We start from the raw sequence: 23715 nt of genomic DNA, 5'->3' as shown, positions 1-23715 counted from the left end.
AGCTCCACCTTTTTTGCACTTCTTCTACGAGTGATGTCACTGGGGGTAGGGTTAGGGGTGGGGTTGGTGTACGCATTAAAACAGCTTACAGGAGGAGGAGCGACAGCTCATGCTCCCCCTCGCTGGAGCTCAGCTCTCCTCAAATGGCTCTGCAGCGAGCACCCTCTCAAATGCTTAGGGCGCTGTATATCCAGTGGGGCGCCAGAAATGAGCGCGCTTCAGTTGGTTTTGTTTTCGATTTTCCTGACACACATTCAGTTATAGACGGCAATAACTCAAAAACCTCTTACCCTAAAAAGATCTTAAGTGTGTTTCCTACAGAAAGACAAAGCTGGTTATGTTTCACAGCTGTCTTTCTTTTTTCGCTCGACATTACGAGCACTGCTCCGTTTAAGCCCTCGCAGTCTGCGTTTACTTTAGCCGGGAGAGCTCGCGCTGAGAGGAGCTCTCTGTAAGAGACCGTCGGAAAAGTGCTTATTTTTTTAGTTTTTTTCGTTTTTCTGCTCCGCTCAGCGCGAGCTCTCCCTGTTGCAAGGGCTTAAGTGTGTTTGTTTGTGTGTGTGTGTGTGCGTGCGTGTGTGTGTGTTTGTTTGTTTGATGCTGTCTATGTTTGTGTATGTGTTTGAATGAGAGACAGTGTGTTGCTGTGTGTCTGTGTGTTTATACAGACAGCATGTTATAGCCTCCCCCCTAAAATATAACACTATATATGGAAAGCATCGTCGATGCACCGAGATATCGAATTGAACCGAATCGATGGCATGATAATCAGAACCGAACCGAACCGTGAGACCAGTATAGGTTCACACCTCTACAGATAATAATGATCATCTGTGATGACTGATAGAAAACTGGTCAATCTATTATATTGAATGGTGATTGGAAACAGCGCTCCCCATTCGCCCGTCTCGATCGCAATATTTGTGAAATAAAGTAAACACTATTGTTTATTGTTTACAATATTTATTAACCATATATATCAAAATATAACGATGACGATGTCCAAGATGACATTAATAACATTAGCATCCGTCGTAACCATATATAGTTTGCCTGGATTGTGTGTGCCAGATTGTGTGTGCCTAAAACGTGTGTGGTTCTGCGGGCCTGCAGCTGGATATTATTGCTTGAACCTCAAGTACCAAGCCTGCTTTTCTCTATCAATGCAGTGTTTTCACTTTTTTTACCCCAAACCTGATACTGTGATTTACTATGAAGTCATTTCCTCTGTTTCTCCCACAGCTCAGCACATCGTTTGTTCTGGAGACCTTCATTCACTCCAAAGAAAAGGTGAGAGTTATAAGTAATAGTAATAGTAATAACCTGCACAGCCGGCCTGATTTGGTTTTCTCCAGTTGTTGTTCTGTAATTGTAAGGGAATCTTGTGTTTGTCTTTTTTATTAGCCCACAATGCTGCAGTGGATCGAGCTCCTGACCAAACAGTTTAACAACAGTCAAGCTGCATGTGAGGTAAAACACACACTGCACTGCCACCTCCAGTTTACAGATACATAGAGATGATTTCCTTAATGTTGCATCAGTGTAGTGTGTTGGTGATTAATTTAGTGTGTGTGTTCTTGCAGTGGTTTCTGGATCAGATGGCAGATGATAACTGGTGGCCCATGCAGATTCTCATCAAGTGTCCCAATCAGATCGTACGTCAGGTGAGAGTTTCTTACTTATTTACTTTGTATGTGTTTATTCATCAATTAATATTTGTATTTATTTACTTATTTGACTTATTTCCCTGTTTATTTAAATTATTTATTTAGTATTTTTGTGTTTTTCATTAATTACATGACATTTTACTAACTTATTTTCATATTTTTACATTTATTAATGTACTTATTTTTCTTTATTTCCATTTCTTATTTATTTTCATATTTTTTATTAAATTAATATTTTGTTATTTAATTAATTGCATTTACTTTTTGCTTATTTATTTTAGAATTTTAAAATTCAGTATTTTTCTTATGTACTTAAATTAATTTAATAAAAAAAATTATGTGGTTATTATTTATGTAACAGTATCTTTTTAAATGTTCTTAAAAATTATTGGACAATTTTTTATCTATTTAATTATTAGTATTTAATTATTAAATGTAATTTTTTTTTTAAATTTAATGATTTCTTATTTTTATGTAGATAATTTAATCAATAATTAAATCAACTATTTTATTTTAATGTACTTATCTTCTTTATTTTCTTCTCTTATTTATATATTTTTTTATTAAATTAACAATTAAATATTTAAATAATTACATTTATTTTTGCTTATTTATATTTAAATATATATATATTTTTTTTTCTTATGTACTTCTAAATCTATTTAATTTGACCATATTTATGTCATTAGTACATTTTATGTAACAGTATCTTTTTGTACAATTTAATAACTATTGAACCTTATTTATTTATTTATTTTTTAATTATTATTATTATTTATTTTTTTTTTAAAGAAAATAGTTTTATTAGTGAATGTCTGATTAAATAATCTGATGCTGTATTGTTTCAGATGTTTCAGAGGTTGTGTATTCATGTGATCCAGCGCCTCAGGCCAGTCCACGCTCACCTGTACCTGCAGCCGGGCATGGAGGACGGGTGTGTGTTTCCTCCTTCAGCGTTTCTTCTGGAAAGTGTGTGTGAGTGTCTGTTGAGCGCTGTGTTTGTGCTGTGTGTGCAGGTCTGACGATATGGACGGGCCGGTGGAGGACATCGGCAGCCGCTCCTGTGTGACGCGATTCGTCAAAACGCTGCTGTCCATCATGGAGCACGGAGTCAAACCACACAGCAAACATCTCACTGAGTACTTCGCCTTTCTCTACGAGTTCGCCAAAATGGGAGAAGAGGAGGTAGCTCTTCCTGTTTGTTTATCCTCCTTGTTTATTTATTGTCCTATTTATTTAATCATTTATTGAATTCTAATCTTTTTACTTGTTGATATGTCGATTGCACTGATTCACACTGTTTATTTGTGTTATCTAATATTGATGTTTTATTATTTAATGATAATGATTTAATTTAATTTCTTTCTTTCAGTGTTGTTTATTTTAGTTGTTCAGCATATCTGATGTGCTTTTAATTAATTTTTAGTTTACTTTTAAATATTATTATTAGTATTATTGTTTAATTTATTAAATTTTTTAACCAATATTTTATTTTTTATTTTTGCATGTTTTAACAATTGTTGCTCATTTTAATGTGTTATGTATTTCATTTGTTTTAACTGTTTTTTTATGTGTAACTTATTTATTGATCATCTAATGTTATTTGATATTTTGTTTGTTAATTCATATGCATATGCAAGTGTCCAAGCTTTCATGTTTCATTTAATTTCTTTTTATTAATTAATCAATTCATTTTCGGATATTTTATTTCAGGAATTATTTGTTTTTCGTTATGTCTATCTTATTTAGTTGTTTGTTTAACATATTTGATTTGCATTTAATTAACTCATCTTAAACTCATTAACTTGTTTTTTTATTAACAATTTTATTAACAATATTAACAAGTTTCATTAACAACATTTTTGTAATGCAATGATTTTTAATTATTAGATTTATTTATTTATTTTGTATTATTCATGTATTCATTTTTACATGTTTTTTAGCAATTGTTGCTGATTTTAACATTCTTGCTGATTTTCATTTGTTTAAACTGTTTTTTTTTTGTGTAACTGTTTAACTTTTAATTGATAATGTCATATTATTTGTTAATTCATATGCATATACAAGTATCTAAGTTTACAGGTTTTATTTTATTTGTAAAATTTTATTTATATTTGCCTATTTTGCATATTGAATTGCTTTCTACCATTTTATAGCATTTTTGATTTTCTTTTTTTTCATGATTTCCTCTATTTGTCTACACAGAGTCAGTTCCTCTTGTCTCTGCAAGCCATCTCCATAATGGTGCATTTCTACATGGGGACTAAAGGGCCTGAAAATGTGAGTGTTGGATCTTCATCAGTGCTTCTATAGATGTTTCCTGATTTCAGATAATATAACCTGTGTGTGTGTGTATCAGCCTCAGGTGGAGGTGTTGTCTGAGGAGGAGGAGGGTGAGGAGGATGAAGAGGAGGATATTTTGTCTCTGGCGGAGGAGAAATACAGGCCGGCCGCTCTGGAGAAGATGATCGCCCTCATATCGCTGCTGGTGGAGCAGTCCCGCTCCGAGAGGTACAAGGACAAGAGATACCCATATTTCACAACAAAGTGCCTTTCACCCTAGATTTGCTTTTATTTTACCCCAAAAATGTGTCATATTTCACCCTAAAATGGCTTATATTTTATCTTAAAAAAAGCTCCTATTTTACCTGAAAGTGACCTATATTTTAGCCCCAAACAGCAAATATTTCAGCCCAAAATGGCTTATATTTCAGGCAAAAAAGTATATATATATTTGCTACAAAATGGCTCATAATTCACCCCAAAATTGCTCCTATTTTTCCACAAAATCTATTTTTTTCACCCGAAAATATATACACATTTCTGGCCAAAATTTATCAAATTTCACCAGAAAATTATAACCCCTTAAACGGCTTTTCAGCCCATTTTTATCCCAAAAATGGCATATTTTTTACCCCAAAAAAAGCTGTTTTTCACCCCAAAATGGCACATATTTCAGGCCAAAAAGTGCTCATATTTCACCATGAATTCACTCATATTTAATTCCAAATTGGCATATATTTAAGCTCCATAAGATGGCTCATATTTCACGCCAAAACTGTTCATTTTTCTCATCAATTCGGCTTGTATTTAACCCCAAATTTCATTTTCACCCCAAAACTGCTGCTATTTCACCTTAAAATCTCTCATATTTGACCCCAAACCTGTCTGCAGACACTTGACTCTGTCTCAGAGTGATATGGCCGCTCTGACTGGAGGAAAAGGTTTCCCTTTCCTGTTCCAGCACATCAGAGACAGCATTAACATCAGACAGACCTGCAACCTCATATTCAGCCTGTGCAGATACAACAACCGCCTGGCCGAACACGTAAGACACACACACACACACACACACACACACACACACACACACACACACACACACACACACACACTCATGATGAGACAACACAAACCAAATTGCTAATTATTTATCTAATTTGTGTTTTGTGTTTAATGTTTGATGGTATGTTTAAAGGTTTTGTTTTGTTTTTGTTTGACTTATTCACTAAAATTCATTTGAAAAATGTCTAACTTGTTTTATTCCCTGCAGGGTAGTTTTGTCAAATATACTCTGCTATTGAAATGTTTGGGATCTTTATTATTTGTAAATATTTTGAAAGTCTCGTGTCAAGGTTTGTGCTTAATTTGGCCTAGCATAAAGTTATAAATGCACAAAGTCTGGGGTTTCATGGGTAAAATAATTAACAAAAAAAAAACTTTTTTTGAGAACTGTATATTTATATTATATATAATTTATATGTTTATATATTATTACATTTTTTTGATGAATAGAATGCACAAAATATATTTTTGTATCAGTTTTAAGGTGTCTTTGCTAAATGAATGTGTTCAATTTATTTAAAAGATAATAAACTTTTTAATGGTGGCATGGTTTAGTTCTGCGTGTCAGTTGTTGTTCTTGAGGTAAACAGGGTCTAATATAACCTCCCCTGCTTGTTGTAGATCGTCTCGATGCTGTTCACCTCCATCGCTAAACTCACTCCAGAGGTAAGAGCCGATCTCCCGCTGTTACTCTCATAACATTACTGAATATTCACACTCTGTTTCTCTTTCCCCTATATGCAAAACTAACCATGCTGTACAAACATTACACTTTTTTTTGTTACTAAGAAAAGAAAGGTAGAGACTAGAGAGTCTTTAGAGTAGGAAACGCATTTGTTGAGATGACTTTCAGTTGATTTATATAATTTTTTTTCCAGCCAGTAGTGTGTTTTGTTTTATATGATGTCCCTGCTGAAAAATCCAGCTTAAACCAGCCTAGGCTGGTTGGCTGGTTTTAGCTGGTCGACCAGGCTGGTTTTAGAGGGGTTTTGGCCACTTCCAAGCTGATTTCCAGCCATTTCCAGCCTGGTCTTAGCTGGTCAGGCTGGGAGATGACCAGCTAAAACCAGCTTGACCAGGCTGGTCAAGCTGGTTTTAGCTGGATTTGGCTGGTCATTTTCCAGCCTGACCAGCTAAGACCAGGCTGGAAATGGCTGGAAACCAGCCTGGAAATGGCCAAAACCCCTCTAAAACCAGGCTGGTCAACCAGCTAAAACCAGCCAACCAGCCTAGGCTGGTTTAAGCTGGATTTTTCAGCAGGGGAGATGAGTCTGTCTGTGTGTGCATCTTACAGGCAGCCAACCCCTTCTTCAAGCTGCTGACGATGCTGATGGAGTTTGCTGCTGGGCCTCCAGGAATGCCTTCATTTGCGTCCTACATCCTGCAGAGGATCTGGGAGGTAAATCTGTCCTGTCCTGTTATATATATATATAATGTGTCTGAGACATTATTGTCAGTGATGAGTATTGGTTGTTTGGAGAACGCCCCATGTTGAGGACCCGTGTCCATCTCACTGATCTGAGTGTTTTTGTGTGTGTCAGGTGATCGAGTATAACCCGTCTCAGTGTTTGGACTGGTTGGCCGTTCAGACGCCGCGTAATAAACTGGCACACAGCTGGGTTCTGCAGAACATGGAGAACTGGGTGGAGAGATTCCTGCTGGCGCACAACTACCCGCGTGTGCGAACCTGTAAGGAGACCTTTAATCCATACACACATGAACATTTTAGCTCAAGAATAGTTGAATGTTTTTGTAAAAAGTTACTTTTGCTCAGCAAGACTGCACTGACTTGATCAAAAATACTGTAAACATTATATTAATAATTATAAAATTGAGATGTTTATTTCTTAAAGCATTTGACATACAAGTCAAGGCAACATACATTAAAGATACAACAGATAATAGATTAAATCAGATGATAGAAAATAGATAAAACAATCCTAAAAGAAAACATTCAGTGTTGTTTCAAAATGGCAGGAGGCTTTGCATTTCTAATGTCAGCTTCACATTGTTTAATATTGCACAACAGTTTTGTGAATTGTTTTTCTATGTAAATAGCTGATTCCAGCGTTAAGGATGTGACATTTGCAGTAAAAATTCAAAGCATAAATTCGCAGAGAAAGTATACGTTAACATTATATTGAATTATCTGTTTATATTTGCCAAAACAACTAACCACAGAGTTATGGAATCAAAACATTTCAATCTGTGAACATTTTTATGCTTTAAATTAGGAAAATAAACATGCGTTATGGATGTGACAAAAAAAGTTTCTGAGATTACAGTATACAACATACTTTGTAGAAATTCTGTGAAATAAACTGCACAACCCAAAATAAATAATGCTCATCAAAAGGATAAGAGTTGGCTCTCTATAGAACAAAAATGATTGATTTTATTTTATTTTGACATTTTTGAGGGAAAAGCTTTGTTATGGACGTGACACTTTTTCGTTAGGGATGTGACGGATGTGAAATTGCCATTTGTTTGACTTTGGTAAATCAAATATAATAGTTTGAAAACATTGACAGAGACAATTTTTAAGTATTTTTAAAGTACTGTAAAACACTTGCCTACACAAAAAAAATTAGAAACGGTTTCGCATTTTCCTTTTCATGGCAAGGTTGGCATTTTCATGGAGTTGCTCAAATACATTTTGATGTATTAAAGTCACTCAAATAAGTGTGGTTCGTTTGTGTGATGTAAAACTTAATTTTTAAGCATCTTTTTTCTGCTCTTCAGTGTGTTACATTTTAAGAAAATCTCATTATCAGTGTTGAAATCATGTCTACTGATTAATGTTTAATATTTTTTTAATTAATATTAAATTGATCAAAAAAGACAATTTGTGATGCTACAATATTTCCATTTCTCAGCTTTTTGATCATTAGAGAATACTGAATGAGATTTATATAACTGCATCTTCAAAATATTACAGAGTATTTTCATATTTAAATATTTAAACTACATGCAATATGAATAAATGTCACAATATGCTTTAAATAGCATTAAAGGGGCCATCCTGACTTTTAGAGCATAAACATTACACTGTATGTAACAGGGATGTCCAAACTGTCCTGGAGGGCCGGTGTCCTGCATAGTTTAGCGCCAACTTCCTTCAACATACTTGCTTGTGAGTTTCTAGTATACCTAGAAAGAGCTTGATTAGCTGGTTCAGGTGTGTTTGATTGGGGTTAGATCTAAAATATGCAGGACACCGGCCCTCCAGGACTGAGCTTGTACAACCTTGGTATATAACATTGATTATATCTAACAGTGACATGCAGTGTATGCTATCTGATTTACTCATTTATCAGAAACACCATTGCAAGTGTCCACATAAAAATAAGGCTGTTGTCAGGAATAGCATTAGGTGGCAGTGTCTTCTTACATGACCACGTCACAAAAAACAAATTAAAAAATTAATTAAAAATATACATATTGACCTCTTCATTCTGCAGTTGCGGATTTAACCACTAAGTGAGGTAAGCAACCGCTTATGGCTCCAGGAAATCTGGTGACCTCCAATAAATGCCACAGAGTATAAATTATACCTATAAAATTATATAAAGCATTATTTTAGATCATATTTTATATGGTGAGGGTTTAACAAATAAAATGTTAACCTTAATTATTACATCTATGCAAATGTGTCCCCCTACACTCAGTCATGGAGCAGTCCAGCAGCCAAATCAAGTCAAGATTTACTTTTAGATACAAAATAGTTTATTCATTATTTTTAGTCACAAATTCATTTTAAGCAAACAAATCATTTAAAATGTAGAAATAACATTACATTAACATAAACCGTAGAAAAGGAGAGAGAAAAAACACTTATATAAATACATAGGAAATAAATAAATATACAAAGGGTGCGTTTTAGGACTGTCAGGCCCTTTGGCTGGAACTGATTAGGACCACCAAGTAAAAAAAATGGATTCTGCAAGCTTGGTCCTCGCTAAAGATGTATGAAGTTTTAAGTTTTTATGATGTTTTTAGTGGACTTCTAAAATTAGCTGTGCTTGAAAGTAAAACATTAAATGTATTTTTACAGCAAGGCTTTTGTTTTTTCTACAGTATAATAATGTAAATTCTCTCTCTCTCTCTCTCTCTCTCTCTCTCTCTCTCTCTCTGTCTTTCTCTCTCTCTCTCCATGTTAGCGGCGGCGTATCTGCTGGTGTCCCTCATCCCGAGTAACTCTTTCCGTCAGATGTTTCGCTCCACGCGCTCTCTCCACATCCCCACACGGGACCTCCCGCTCAGCCCCGACACCACCGTGGTTCTGCATCAGGTCTATAATCTTCTTCTGGGCCTGTTGGGTCGAGCTAAACTCTATGTGGATGTGCCTGTTCACGGGACCACCAAACTGGTGCAGTACTTCAGCTTCATGACCTACTGCCTCATCTCCAAAACTGAGAAGCTGATGTTCTCCAGCTACTTCATGGACCTCTGGAACCTCTTCCAGGTAGGATATGAGCTGATCAAACACATGCTAGTGTTCAGCTTAAAGAGACATTTAAAGGTTAAACATAATAGTTTTAATAACTCATTTCTAATAACTGATTTATTTGATCTTTGCAATAATGACAGTAAATGATATTTGACTAGATATTCTTCAAGATACTGGTTTTCAGCTTAAAGTGACATTTAAAGGCTTAACTAGGTTAATTATGGTGGTTTGTTCTGTTGACAATCGAAAAATAATATTGTTAAGGGGACTAATGATTTTGACCTTAAAACGGTTTAAATTATTTTTTATTTACTTTATTTTAGCCAAAACTGTATACTTGTCTGATCTGAAGAGGCCAATGCGCTAGATATAGCATTGTAGTCAAAATAATTAACAAAATTAAATGTAATAAATTTTTAGCTTGTCAGTGTTTATAAATGACCAATACCGCTAATTAATTCTCAAAGGTCATCCAGCTATTGCATATCCAAGTATGGATATATCCAAATTTTTGGCAAATTTACCAGTGAATGTAAAACTGCTTGTGCATTTGAAAACAATGTTCATGTATGGTGAGAGCTGCGACAATCACGGAGGTCTGAAACAACTGCAGTTAGATCAAATAGCCTATCCTCATGGGTTCTCAAACTCGGTCCTGGAGGTCCGGTGTCCTGCAGATTTTAGCTTTTAACTCACCTGCAAGGACGTTTTTAGAAAGCCTAGTAAGAGCTTGATTAGCTCGCACATGTGTGTCTGATTGAGGTTGGAGCTAAAATCTTCAGGACACCGACCCTCCAAGACCGAGATTGAGAACCCCTGCTCTATCAGAAATTTACAAATGGTGGCAGACCTACATTTGCATACATACAAAGAAACAAAAGAAATTAATTTAAAAAGTGAAGTTATGTGTAATGAAATGAAATTGCTCTGTGAAAAAGTATTGAACACATGAAGAAAGGAAGGTGTAAAAAGATATGGAAAGCCCAGACAGCAGATGAAATCTTAAATACTTCAAATATCTAATGAAACTGCTGTTTGTTTCAGCAGTTCAAAACAGCTCACCGGAAGTACTGACATTTTCCTTGTGACAACAAGCCTGTAAAATTTCTACATACTGGGGTAAATGGTTGAGAAGAAATGTATTGTTTTAAGTTTATTGTGGTGCTTTTATTTTATATATATCTGGAGCCTGTTGATCTTTGATACGTAACCCTTAACAAAATTTTGTATAGGAACATTTTTCAACCATAAATACAAATACGAATGTAAATAAGGTTGTATTCTGTGACCTTTGACACTGTTTGTTTTGTTTTGAAAAAGGAAAAAATATATACATATGAAGTCAGAGTTATTAGCCCCCCTTTGAATTTTTTTTATATTCCCCAAACGGTGTTTAACAGAGCTAGGAAATTTTCACAGGATGTCTGATAATATTTTGTCTTCTGGAGAAAGTCTTATTTGTTTTATTTCGGCTAGAATAAAAGTAGTTTTCAATTTATTATGAACCATTTTAGGGTCAAAATTATTAGCCCCCTTTTTTTTGATAGTCTACAGAACAAACCATTGTTATACAATGACTTGCCTTATTACCCTAACCTGCCTAGTTAACCTAGTTAAGCCTTTAAATGTCACTTTAAGCTGTATAGAAGTGTCTTGAAAAATATCTAGTCTAATGTTATTTACTGTCATCATGACAAAGATAAAATAAATCCGTTATTAGAAATGAGCTATTAAAACTGTTATTTTTAGAAATGTGTTGGAAAAATCTCCCCATTAAATGGAAATTGAGGGACTTCAACTGCATATTTAAAAAAAAAAACAGCTCACCAAAAGAATAGTTTTTGGAGTAATTTGTTTTCTTCTGAAACACCTTTGAGCTGCCATTGCTTTGTGGCCATTACACAGTTGATGGCTGTGTCCTGTAGCTCCGCCTTCTTTGACAAGCTTCGTATCCATGTAGTTCAGGAGAGAAACATCCAAGACAACAACACCATGTTATTAATATTAATACACTAAAGACAGACATACTCTTACGTTTCTCCCTTTTTCTTGCAGCCCAAGTTATCAGAGCCGGCCATCGCCACCAATCACAACAAGCAAGCTCTGCTGTCGTTCTGGTATAACGTCTGCGTGGACTGCAGCGAGAACGTGCGCCTCATCATCCAGAACCCAGTGGTGACTAAAAACATTGCGTTCAACTACATTCTGGCGGACCACGATGACCAGGAGGTGGTGCTGTTCAACCGCGGGATGCTGCCTGCGTATTACGCCATCCTGCGCATGTGTTGCGAGCAGTCGCCCGCCTTCACCCGCCAGCTGGCCTCACACCAGAACATACAGTGGGCCTTCAAGAACCTCACGCCACACGCCAGCCAGTACCCCGGGGTGAGCAAAACCACCACCACTGCACTCACTTTAACAGATCCAGAGGAGAGAGGCACAATATATACACAAATTAGTGTTATCGCAGTAATAGCATATCCAATATCCATGGGGAAGTGCAGTACATAAATGATTATTATTTGCCAAGGCATTTGTGTGCTGCATGTATAAGTTTATCCAAATATGACCAATCACATGAGGGATTTACTCTCTTCATCCTCACCTCTCTATTAGTTGAACCTATAAGCTAAATAAATCAGTTTTAATATATTAATACATTTATTAGCATTATTAGTTGAATCTTCAGTGTCACATGGTTATTCAGAGATCTTTCTAATCTGCTTGTGTTGCTGGCTCTGCAGGCGGTGGAGGAGCTCTTCAACCTGATGCAGCTGTTTGTGGCACAGAGGCCTGATATGAGGGAGGAAGAGCTGGAAGATGTCAAGCAGTTCAAGAAGACCACCATCAGCTGTTACCTGCGCTGTCTGGACGGACGCTCCTGCTGGACCACACTCATCAGGTACACACGCTTGTACAGCTGGGCCTGTCACCAATCAATATATCGACTTATCGTGCAACGCTTGGATATGACGTTAATCATTTTTTGCCATTGCTATATATGTTTATGAATTCACAAATAATGTTAAATCCATTTTATAGTGACATTTACGTTCTGCCTCACCGTTGTTAATATTTAGAAATGGATATTTACCTAATAGGACATTTAAAAGTATATATCATAGGACATTTAGCTTTTAACATTACATTATAGAATCTCAATAACCTTAAGAATAATACGTATTTTAAAGTGTATTAATATGCTGTTATATAATCATTATGTAATCAGTGGCATAAAGTAATCTCAAAATAGCAATAAACTCGCTTATCACAACAGTTTCTGTGACAGTATAGCACACAACAAAGTTCCTTATCATGACTAGCCTGTTTACTGCTATCCTTATGGGAACTTCCCATACACAAAATGATTTTTATACTATAAAGACTGTATATTCCCTCCCTCCTCATTATTATTTACACCTAAAGCAACCTTTTCAGGAAACCATCTACATTTAATATTTTCAAAAAACTTCATTCTGTGTGATATTTGAGCAGTTTTTCTCAAATGTCCCCATGAGGTCAAAATTTACTGGTATTGCTATACTTGTGGGGACATTTGGTACACCCACTCTTTACTGTCTCAGAAAGTATTAACAGCGTTTGTTGATCCTGAACGTCTCTCTGTGTACTCTCAGTGCCTTCCGGATTCTGCTGGAGAACGATGAGGACAGACTGCTGGTGGTGTTCAACAGAGGACTCATCCTCATGACCGAGGTATTCATACTGTCACTCAGGACATTTACATAGACAACAATATTTGTCCTTTTTTGTTCTTTTTTAACCTGTTTATCAAACATTTACAAAAAATTGTGGGAGCAATGTACAGGAAAATAAAAAATTCCCCATAAATAAGATTAAATTGTTATTACACTAAATTAAATGTAATTAGATTAGATTATACCAGATTAAATTAAATCTAATTAAATTAGTTTAGATAAAGTCAATTACATTTAAATTAAATTAAAAAGCAAAGTTACAGTGTCAGTTATCTAAAAAAATTACATGTTGGATCAGTAAAATTTGCAAATAACCCTTGTACAACATACACGTACATCAACAGGAAAACAAAACAAATATTTTTTCTAAAACAACTCCCCATAACCAAAATGAAACTGTAAGTACACGAAATTAAATTAAATTAGATTAGACTAGATTCAATTAAATTAGATTAGATGAAGTAAATTAGAAGTAAGTTTAGATGAAGTTTAATTAGAAGTAAATTAAATTAAAAAGCGAAGTTACAGTCACTTCTCTGTGACTCTCTCTCTGTGACTTCACAAGCGAAGTTACAGAGTCAATTATGTATAAAATACTTGTTGGATCAGGACAATTTAGAAATAACCCTTGTACAATGTACACGTACATCAACAGGAAAATAGAAACAAATATTATTCCCAACTCCTCCCTTGTAAACCAAATAAAACTGCATTTTACAAAAAAAATAAACAAATAATTAAAAAAAAAATATATATATATATATATAGTTAAATAAAATAAATAAAAAGCACAATTACAGTGTCAATTGTATATAAAATACACGTTGCAATGTTAAAATTTACCCCTTGTACATGTGTTCCTCAACAAACAAACAAACATTTTTAAATGTACAATCGACAGATACTTCTACAATATACTTAAAGTACACTTAAGTTCAATTCAATCTGCTATTAAAAATGTAGATTTACAGTCTGTAGAAATACTCGCATACTCGGAGGCAAAAAAAAATCTATACGGGTTTCATGTCTCAGTTAAAGTACTAGAATTGCCTTTTATTGTAAACCTAATATTTCCCAAATGTATAAAGCATGTTGCATCCCACATCCAGTTATCAAAAGTCAGAGGATTGCACTAGTACATACTGACTTTGACACTATGAAGACAATACTCTGATTTAAAATTAAGAGATTTTTGACTACCTAAATCTGGACGATGTCATGCTCGAAGAGAACACAAATCAGATTATGACGTGGGGTATTTCAACATCAGGCCACGTCCAGACGTCAATGATCATGTTTATTAATTTGCAGATTCCAATAATTTTTCGTCCGTACAGGTATTGTTTCAAGAAATGTCTGTTAAGATGGAAACAGATGCACTACAACATTTAAAACAGGAACATAACATTAACATTCTCATGTTCTTTCATCTCTTAATCATAATGTCTGACTTAAAATGATGTAAATAATTACTTGACTGACTCTGTGTTTGTGTTTGTGTGTGTGCAGTCCTTCAACACCCTGCACATGATGTACCATGAGGCCACCGCATGTCATGTGACCGGTGATCTTGTGGAGCTGCTCTCTATTTTCCTGTCTGTTTTAAAGGCAACACGACCCTACTTACAGCGCAAAGGTACTGCATTACCCACAATACACCACAGCTAGAGTTAGTCGACTCCAAACTCAGTGCTCGATTACCCATAATGCACTTGAATAATCCATTTTAAAGTACTCAATTACCCATAATGCACTAGCAAAATCAATTTTAATGGAATCTTTCATAATGTAATCCTAAAGTACTCGATTTCCCATACTGCACTTGAATATTCCAGTCTAAAGTACTTCCCCATAATGTATTACAGAGGTACTCGATTACCAATAATGCAACAAGTAAGCGCTGTTTTCTGTGCGTGTGTAGATGTGAAGCAGGCTTTGATCCAGTGGCAGGAGAGGATTGACTTTGCTCATAAACTGCTGACGCTGCTGAACTCCTACAGTCCTCCAGAGCTGCGTAACGCCTGTCTGGGTGAGTCTCCGCATCCACACGTCCAGGACAGTAGCAGATGAATGTGAACTGAACATGTGTGTGTTTGTGTGTCCTCAGATGTGCTGAAGGAGCTGGTGCTCTTGAGTCCTCATGACTTCCTGCACACACTCGTGCCCTTCCTGCAGCACAACCACTGCACCTACCATCACAGCAACATCCCCAGTGAGTCCACCGCTTCATACACACAGCAGTCAGCAGCATCCACTTCATCAATGATGAAATCTTAAAGTCGCAATGAAGCAGAAGTTGTCTTTTTACCTCTGACATGATGTACATCCACTTGAAACTGTCCTGAAATGAGAACTAATTTTAGGGGATTGCATGATGTTGGTCTTTGGGAACTAATTGGATGGTTGGAAGATGGGCATTTCTAACAAATGAAGAAAGATTGATGAATGGATAAAGGCAGAGCTGCAACTAGACCAGCACTGAGAGCCTCAGCCTAAAGCACTGATAGCTCCACCCCAAATGACTGATACCCCCCCCTTATTGACTGATAGCCACTTCCAAATTACTGATAGCCCTATTCTAAATGACTAATAGCCCCACCCTAAAAGACTGGTAGACCCTCCCTAAAGTTCTGATATCCACGCCCTAAAGGACTGATAACTCTGCCCTGAGGGATTGATAGTTCCTCCCTAAATAATGATTGCTCCTCCCTAAATGAATAATAGCCCTGCCCTTGAGTGCTAGCCCCTTCCTATTTAATTGATAGTTCCGCCCTGAATGACAAATAGCCCTGCTTTTAGCTCCACCCCTAAAGGACTGATAGGTCCTACCCAAATGACTGATAGCTCCGTCCTAAATGACTGATAGCCTCTCTCTAAAGCAAGGGTGTCAAACTCAATTCCTGGAGGGCCGAAGCCCTGCACAGTTTAGTTCCAACCCTGCTCCAACATACTTACCTGTAGATTTCAAACAAGCCTGAAGGACTCAATTAGTTTGATTAGGTGTGTTTAATTAGGGTTGGAACTAAACTGTGCAGAGCTGCGGCCCTTTTGGAAATGAGTTTGACACCTGTGCTCTAAAGTACTGATAGCAACCCTAAAAGCCTAATAGCTCTGGCCTAAATGACTGAGCCCCTCCCTAAAGTACTGATAGACACACCCTACACACCCTAAATGACTTGTAGTTCATCCCTAAAGAACAGATAGGCCCTCCCCAAAGGACTGCTAGCTCCGCCCTAAATGTCTTAAAGCTCCACCCTAAAAGACTGATAGCTCCGGCCTAAAGCACTGATAGCCCCTCATTAAATGACTAATAGCTCCGCCCTAAAGCACTGATAGCCCCGCCCCTAAACAACTAATTGCCTCTCCCTAAAGGACTGATAGCTCCACCCTAAATTGCTTGTTAGCTCCTCCCTATAAGAAATGATAGCCCCTCCCTAAAGTACTGTTAGCCACACCCTAAAGGCCTAATCACTCTACCCTAAAGGACTGATAGCTCCACCCTAAATAACTGGTAGCTCTGCCCTAAAGGACTGATTGCTCTGCCCCCTAAGTGACTAATAGCCCGTCCCTAAAGGACTGATAGCTCCACCCTAAATGACTGATAGCTCCGCCCTAAAGGCTTTCCATGTGGCCACAAGTGTATAAAAGTCATTTTGAGGGGGGGAGGGGAGGTTAGTTTGATAAATTTTTTTTAAAGATTCTGGTATTTGAGATTCTGTATATTTCGATGAGACACAACTGTTTGTAAATCTGTCATCTGAGGGTTCATAAGGTCTACATATTGAGAGAACTTTAAAGTTGTTTAAACGATGTGCTTAGCAATGCACATTACTAATCAAACATCGAGTTTTAATAGTTTTACCCTAGTAAATTAATGGAAAAAGTGAAAGTACAAGCAGTCAGAGTGTAAAGCACACATGGCCTAAAATAATCTGAAGTGAAGTGTTCAAGTGCAGTGACTCCAGTGTTATACACCCCTGATACAGTACATGTGTGTGTGTTCTCAGTGTCTTTCGGGCCGTATCTGCCCTGTCGAGAGAACATCAAGCTGATGGGAGGAAAAAACAACATTCGTCCTCCCAGACCCGAGCTCAACATGTGCCTGTTACCCTCCATGGTGGAGACCAGTAAGGTGCGTAGGAGAACAGCAAAAGTGATGTTTTACACATGTTGATGAGGAACTATTGTGAACTGCGCTGTTGAAGCAGGATTCAGAGTTGTTGAATGAGCATCTGTTGTTTAGAGAAGTTTGCAGGGCAGTAGTTGCTGTACAAATTGAGTTTCTACAAACTCATGGTCATTTCTTTTTTTTTTAAATGATCATGTGACTTTGTATGCCATATAACTTGAACAAGTGAAAAAATCTCATTGCAGTTTTGTGAAATTTGCAGGTTTTTTCATTGTGTAAAAACACTTCATGCTAGCGTAGCTTTGTTGCCACATATGGGCATTAATGTCAAGTGTATTATTTGCAATTTGAGCTTGTTCAGTTTGAAGGGTAACTGAAATGGGTCTACTCATTTTGCACGCTGAGCTTTACTCATACTGTGTGTGTTTCCTGCAGGGTAAAGATGAGGTGTATGACAGGATGTTGTTGGACTACTTCCTGTCGTACCATCAGTTCATTCACCTGCTCTGCAGAGTCGCCATCAACTGTGAGAAGTTCACTGAGACTCTGGTGAAGCTGAGTAAGGCCTTTCTCTCAATCTTGCTTTTGTGTGTGTTTTTGTGTCTGTATCTGTGTGTGTGTGTGCGCGCATGCTAATAGTGTTTATTTCTCTGTGTGCAGGTGTGCTGATCGCTTATGAAGGACTTCCTCTACACCTTGCTCTCTTTCCAAAACTATGGACTGAACTTGCACAATCTCAGGTAAGCAGGCCCAGATGTCTTCCTCATTCACACACACACACACACACTTATTTTTATTTATTTTATTTTATTTTGATTTAAATTTATTTTTAGTTTTTATTATTTATAAATTCTTTTTGAAATTTCTAATAATATAAATTTCTTTAATTAATTTGTTATTTTATTCAACAGGTAGTATACACTTGCCCTGAGTAACTAAAAGCACATTTTAATAGTGATGATGATAATAATAATAATAATAATAATAATACATTTTATTATTATTATTATTATTATTATTATTATTATTATACTCACACTTGCTTTTATTTTTTTTATTATGTTTAAATTTCTTTAAGTTCTTTATTTGTTATTTCCTATGAGTAACTAAAAGCACATTTTAATAATAATAATAATAGTACACTCATTTGTTTTTATTTTATTGTTTGTTTTATTGTTTATTAATTTTATTTATAATTTTTTACATTTTTAATATGTTATTTATTTTATTTTAAATGTAATTATTTTATTCAACAGTGAGAATACATTACCTATGGATAACTAAAAGCACATTTTATTAGTAAAAGTATTTAATAAATGAGAATAGTCGTTGTTGTTGTTGTTGTTATTGCTATTATTGATTTATTTTAAATAAATTATATAAATTATTACAACTGGAAAAGTGAAAGTACATAATTACAAATAACCAAAGCACATCTTAAACAACAATAATAATAATAATAACAACAATTTCTATATTTGCACGTTATAACCTGTATCCTGCACTTTTTGCTGTTGCACTCCTGGTTAGACCTAAACTGCATTTCGTTGCCTTGTACTTGTACATGTGTAACAACAAAGTTGAATCTAATCTAATCTATAAATGTACATTTTATAATAATTATCCAAATAGAAGTCATATAAATGTTATGATGTTTTTAAATTTCAAGTAGAATTTTAACAAGGAATAAAATGTAATGCTATTTAAAAACATCTTATAAAAGTATAATTTTTAGAAATAATGTGCGTTAATGCAGTCAGATGTTTAATGTCAGAGTTAATGAGGCATCTCTTGTCTGTGCGTGTGCGTGCGTGCGTGCGTGTGTGTGCGTGTGTGTGTGTGTGTGTGTCAGTGTGCGATGGCTCAGTCGTGTGTGAAGCTGCTGTGTGAGGATCCTGCGTTTGGAGAATATATGAAGTGCATCCTGATGGACGAGAGAAACTTCCTCAACAACACCATCGCCTATTCCTTCCTCACCTGCTTCCTTCATAAAGTAAACACACACACACACACACACACACACACACACTTGCACAGTCTCACACACTAATTACTCAAAATAAAACCCACTATTCACTAAAATAACTCATTTATTTTATTTCTCCCATGATGACAGAGCATAATGTTTGACTTGTTTTCTAAGATGCTAGTATTCAGCTTAAAGTGACATTTAAAGGCTTAACTAAGTTATTTGTGAAGTTTAATTAGGCAACAGCGGTTTGTTTTGTCAGCCAGTTGAAAAAATATATATATATAATGCAGACCTTTACATATTTTAAAACAAATGCTTATTTTATTCCAGCCAAACTAAAAGAAATCAGACTTTATCCAGAAGCAAAACATAATAGGAAACAGTGTGAAAATGTCCTCGCTCTGTTATACATCACTTGGGAAATATTAGAAAAAGAATTAAAATAGTTGAATGTTCAACTTATGTGAATTGTCGTGTGTGTTCAGGTGCAGGTGCAGGTTTTATCGGGTCAGAGCTGCTCCAATCTGGTGAACGTGCTGGTGACGAATCTGCTGAACGAGTACCACAGTCTGCAGCCTGAGCTGACCAATCAGAGAGCAGAGCTGAGCAAGACCAGCAGCCTCCTGAACGCAGTGAGTGTCCAAACACATCCTCAGTTAGGGGCTGTTCACACAAAACACGCTTTTCCTTTCCAGCTTACTTCTTTGTCATTGTTTTTCTGTGTAAACATGTGGCCGATCAAGGTGTTCGGAGGGTCTTAACATTTTTTAACAATTTTAAATTTCAAATTAAATTCACTGAATTATTTGGTTGTTGTTGGTCTTAAAGGTCTCATGAAGTGCTTTGCAATGCATATTTTTAATATGATGTTTGACGCAATCTCAACTGAAACCTAAAGAGAGAGCGGGGCATAGAGTAGCTCCTCCCCTTTTAATAAATAGCCAATAGTGTTTTGTTTGCAGCTCTGCCAGTGAGAGTGGTTGAGCTATGGCTCATCAAATGTGAAGCGGCTTGAAGGGGGCGGGGCTTATCAGACACTAGAGAGCATTTAATTGGTCAAGATTTGATGAGAAACTGAAGTATGATGAGGTATCAAAAAAAAAATCATTGATCCATTCAGGCAGAATTGACAAACTGCAAACTTTGGATGTTTACATCAGGTTTACACTTTCTAAACTTGAATTTTGTCACTGTTTTGGAGCTTTGAATTTTTTTGGCTGCTGGTTTATAACACACTCAGCGGAAGTGTCTATGAAGCTCGAGCCCTGTGTTCATCCCTCTGTCTCTGTGTGTGTGTTGTAGGATCTGCGTGCGCTGCTGCTGGTTCTGTCAGTGTATTCTCCTCAGCAAATGGATGCGGCTCTGGCTCCGGCTCTGCAGGAGCTGCTGGTCAAATGCAGGCTGTGTCTCCAGCAGCGCAGCACACTGGAGATGGAGGCCAAGGAGCGCAAAGCCAAAGGTGTTCACTCATGCACAAACATCACTCTTATACATGCCTTCTAAAATGCTCTTATTCATGCATTCATTTATTCATTTCCTTTGGCTTAGTCCCTGATGTATGTCGCCACAGCGGAATGTACCGCCTATCTATCTATCTATCTATCTATCTATCTATCTATCTATCTATCTATCTATCTATCTATCTGTCTGTCTGTCTGTCTGTCTGTCTGTCTGTCTGTCTGTCTGTCTGTCTGTCTGTCTGTCTGTCTGTCTGTCTGTCTGTCTGTCTGCCTGTCTGTCTATCTATCTATCTGTCTATCTATCTGTCTGTCTGTCTGTCGATCTATCTGTCGATCTATCTGTCTATCTATCTGTCTGTCTGTCTGTCGATCTATCTGTCGATCTATCTGTATATCTATCTGTATATCTATCTGTATATCTATCTATCTATCTATCTATCTATCTATCTATCTATCTATCTGTCTGTCTGTCTGTCTGTCTGTCTGTCTGTCTGTCTGTCTGTCTGTCTGTCTGTCTGTCTATCTATCTATCTGTATATCTATCTATCTATCTATCTATCTATCTATCTATCTATCTATCTATCTATCTATCTATCTATCTATCTATCTGTCTGTCTGTCTGTCTGTCTGTCTGTCTGTCTGTCTGTCTGTCTGTCTGTCTGTCTGTCTGTCTGTCTGTCTGTCTGTCTGTCTATCTGTCTGTCTGTCTGTCTGTCTGTCTGTCTGTATATCTATCTATCTATCTATCTATCTATCTATCTATCTATCTGTCTGTCTGTCTGTCTGTCTGTCTGTCTGTCTGTCTGTCTGTCTGTCTGTCTGTCTGTCTGTCTGTCTATCTGTCTGTCTGTCTGTCTGTCTGTCTGTCTGTATATCTATCTATCTATCTATCTGTCTATCTGTCTGTCTGTCTGTCTGTCTGTCTCTCTCTCTCTCTATCTCTCTATCTCTCTATCTGTATATGTGTGTGTGTACATGTTCAGGGAAGTATATTTGAGTAGCCAGTCGTGTAATAATAGTTCATAACATCACGGGTTGTTTTCTGGTCTGCAGTGGAGGAGGAGGGCGTGACTCCAGTGAAGCGGCGGCGAGTGAGCAGCAGTGCTGAAGATCGGCCAGTAGAGGGCAGTCTTTGCCCTGCCTCCACCTCATCTTCATTGGCTCCATGCTCTGTGCAAAAGGCGGAGCCTGGAGAGGCGTTAACGCCCACCAGCACCTCAGACACTGAAACCAGAGACTCCTCCCTTATCGACCCGGGAACAGAGAACGACCCGCCCTCTCCAGACAGCGCATCTCTGGAGGAGAAGAAGATGGAGGCGTCTTCATCATCGTCATCCTCATCTTCATCATCATCTTCATCCCTGCCAGACGCCTTTAGCCGAGTGGACGAGCCACCGCCGCCGCAGGTAAGCGCAAGAGAGGAGGAGGAGGAAGAGGAAGAGCAGCGGAAGGAGGTTCCAGATCAGGAGGCAGAGCCAGAACGAGAGGAAATGCCCTCTACTTCCTCTTCCTCCTCCTCGGCCGACTCGGTGCTTTTACTCTCCAATCTGCCGGATAGCGCTGAGGGGCGCAGCTGCACGCTCCAGGAGGCGGAGTCAGGTGTCTGTGGCCACGCCCCCACACAGGACACTCTAGAAATGCTGTCACGCACAGTCGAAGCCACCATCGCAGTGGTTGCCAAACTTTCAAACGGCAAAGGAGGAAGTCGACCCTCGGCTTTGTGACGTTAAACTCGTGCATTTCAACGTCTTGCGTCCGCCATGCGGTTCTGTTTTTTAAGAATAATTGAAGTCCGATTCGTCAGCTTTTTCGTTCTTTTCTTTTCTCTTTCCGCCTTTTGGCTGCGCTCTTCATCTGTGCCGCCGTGGCTCTCGATACATTCACTGAAGCGAGCGATTGCGAATTCCTGTCCGAGGGCAGATTTCGTTTTTTTACTTTTTTTTTTTTTTTTTTTTAATCGTTTTTTTTTTGTCGTTGATTATAATAAGTTTTGAAGTGGTTTGTTTTTTGGAGGCTGCAGTGAAACAGGGAAAAGGTTTACAACGTTTTAGTCCCATCAGTGCATAATTTAATTTGCGTTTTTATTCACGTGTATTATTATTATTGTTGTTGTTATTATTACGATTGTCCTCTGTGCCAGTTTTGTACTTGCAGACGCGAGGCTGAAATGGCCTTGCCGTGTTTTTTTTTTTTTTTTAGTTTTGTTTATTTTTGTTTATCTTTTTTTTCTCTGTGGTGGATATCAACAACTATGTTTACTTTGTATATTGAAAAGAAAGAACGAACCACAAGAACCTTGATTCTGTAAAGAATCTTCTAGATGTTGCCTGGCTTTGTAAATGAGATGGTTAAAAAATATATATATATATAAAATATATATATATATATTTCTTTAAGATGTATGTATACAGTATATATCCATTCAAGCGCAGTATACTGTATATATAAATCTCCTGTGTATATATATATACCTACGTTGTGTATATAGAAACTTAAGGTGCTCTTTCAGGCTCTGAACATTTGCGGCCGGATTCTTGCACATTTGATGGAACAGTTGGAGCTCTATTTTATTTACCGAAATACATTCCATAATCTATTGGATGTCATTCTTGCGTTCTCTGTATTTGATTTCTCTCTCAGTCTTTCTGTTTTGATTTATTTTAATATAGGATATAACTTAATAAAATTTTAATATGATTTAATTATGAACCGAGTCCAAAAAAACAGACGAGTTGTGGGAGTTTTTTTTTTTTTTTTCTTTCAATTGTGAGTGTGATTTGGGTTCAGAAGAGAGAACTAATGTATAGTATGCTATGTAGTGCACACTGCAAACATGCTAGTGTTTTTTTAGTGAAAAGAGGGGTCTTCAGGCATCAAAAAAGGGTAATACAGCTTTCAGTTTTTTTTACAAAATGTTTATTTGTGTCCTGATTGTTTATTTATTTTAAAATAATATCTTTGATGCAATTTTTAATG

The 23715-nt window shown here is 36.8% G+C and overlaps 1 protein-coding gene and 1 long non-coding RNA gene across 2 annotated transcripts in view; both read left to right on the top strand.

Moving 5' to 3' along the window:
- usp34 (ubiquitin specific peptidase 34) overlaps nt 1-23030 on the top strand; it is a 92743-nt gene extending 69713 nt beyond the window's left edge. The window contains exons 54-78 of the mRNA XM_087237789.1: nt 1243-1290; nt 1405-1470; nt 1584-1664; nt 2516-2601; nt 2684-2852; nt 3873-3947; nt 4027-4178; nt 4842-4995; nt 5634-5678; nt 6307-6411; nt 6554-6701; nt 9173-9477; nt 11518-11847; nt 12207-12364; nt 13098-13176; nt 14688-14814; nt 15100-15207; nt 15286-15390; nt 17186-17310; nt 17743-17866; nt 17968-18047; nt 19160-19300; nt 19765-19911; nt 20582-20738; nt 21793-23030. Of these exons, the coding sequence (XP_087093915.1) occupies nt 1243-1290; nt 1405-1470; nt 1584-1664; nt 2516-2601; nt 2684-2852; nt 3873-3947; nt 4027-4178; nt 4842-4995; nt 5634-5678; nt 6307-6411; nt 6554-6701; nt 9173-9477; nt 11518-11847; nt 12207-12364; nt 13098-13176; nt 14688-14814; nt 15100-15207; nt 15286-15390; nt 17186-17310; nt 17743-17866; nt 17968-18047; nt 19160-19300; nt 19765-19911; nt 20582-20738; nt 21793-22463 (3786 nt within the window). The 3' untranslated portion in view covers nt 22464-23030. The remainder of the gene's footprint in view (nt 1-1242; nt 1291-1404; nt 1471-1583; nt 1665-2515; nt 2602-2683; nt 2853-3872; nt 3948-4026; nt 4179-4841; nt 4996-5633; nt 5679-6306; nt 6412-6553; nt 6702-9172; nt 9478-11517; nt 11848-12206; nt 12365-13097; nt 13177-14687; nt 14815-15099; nt 15208-15285; nt 15391-17185; nt 17311-17742; nt 17867-17967; nt 18048-19159; nt 19301-19764; nt 19912-20581; nt 20739-21792) is intronic.
- LOC147847018 (uncharacterized) overlaps nt 1-23715 on the top strand; it is a 919394-nt gene that overhangs the window by 204389 nt on the left and 691290 nt on the right. The gene's annotated exons all lie outside the window — the stretch shown is intronic.

Source organism: Danio rerio, chromosome 1 (genome assembly GCF_052040795.2).
Source record: "Danio rerio strain M-AB ecotype USA chromosome 1, GRCz13ab, whole genome shotgun sequence".
Taxonomy (NCBI): domain Eukaryota; kingdom Metazoa; phylum Chordata; class Actinopteri; order Cypriniformes; family Danionidae; genus Danio; species Danio rerio.
Note: the sequence above shows the minus strand (reverse complement) of the source record. Positions and strands in the feature narration are given on the sequence as shown.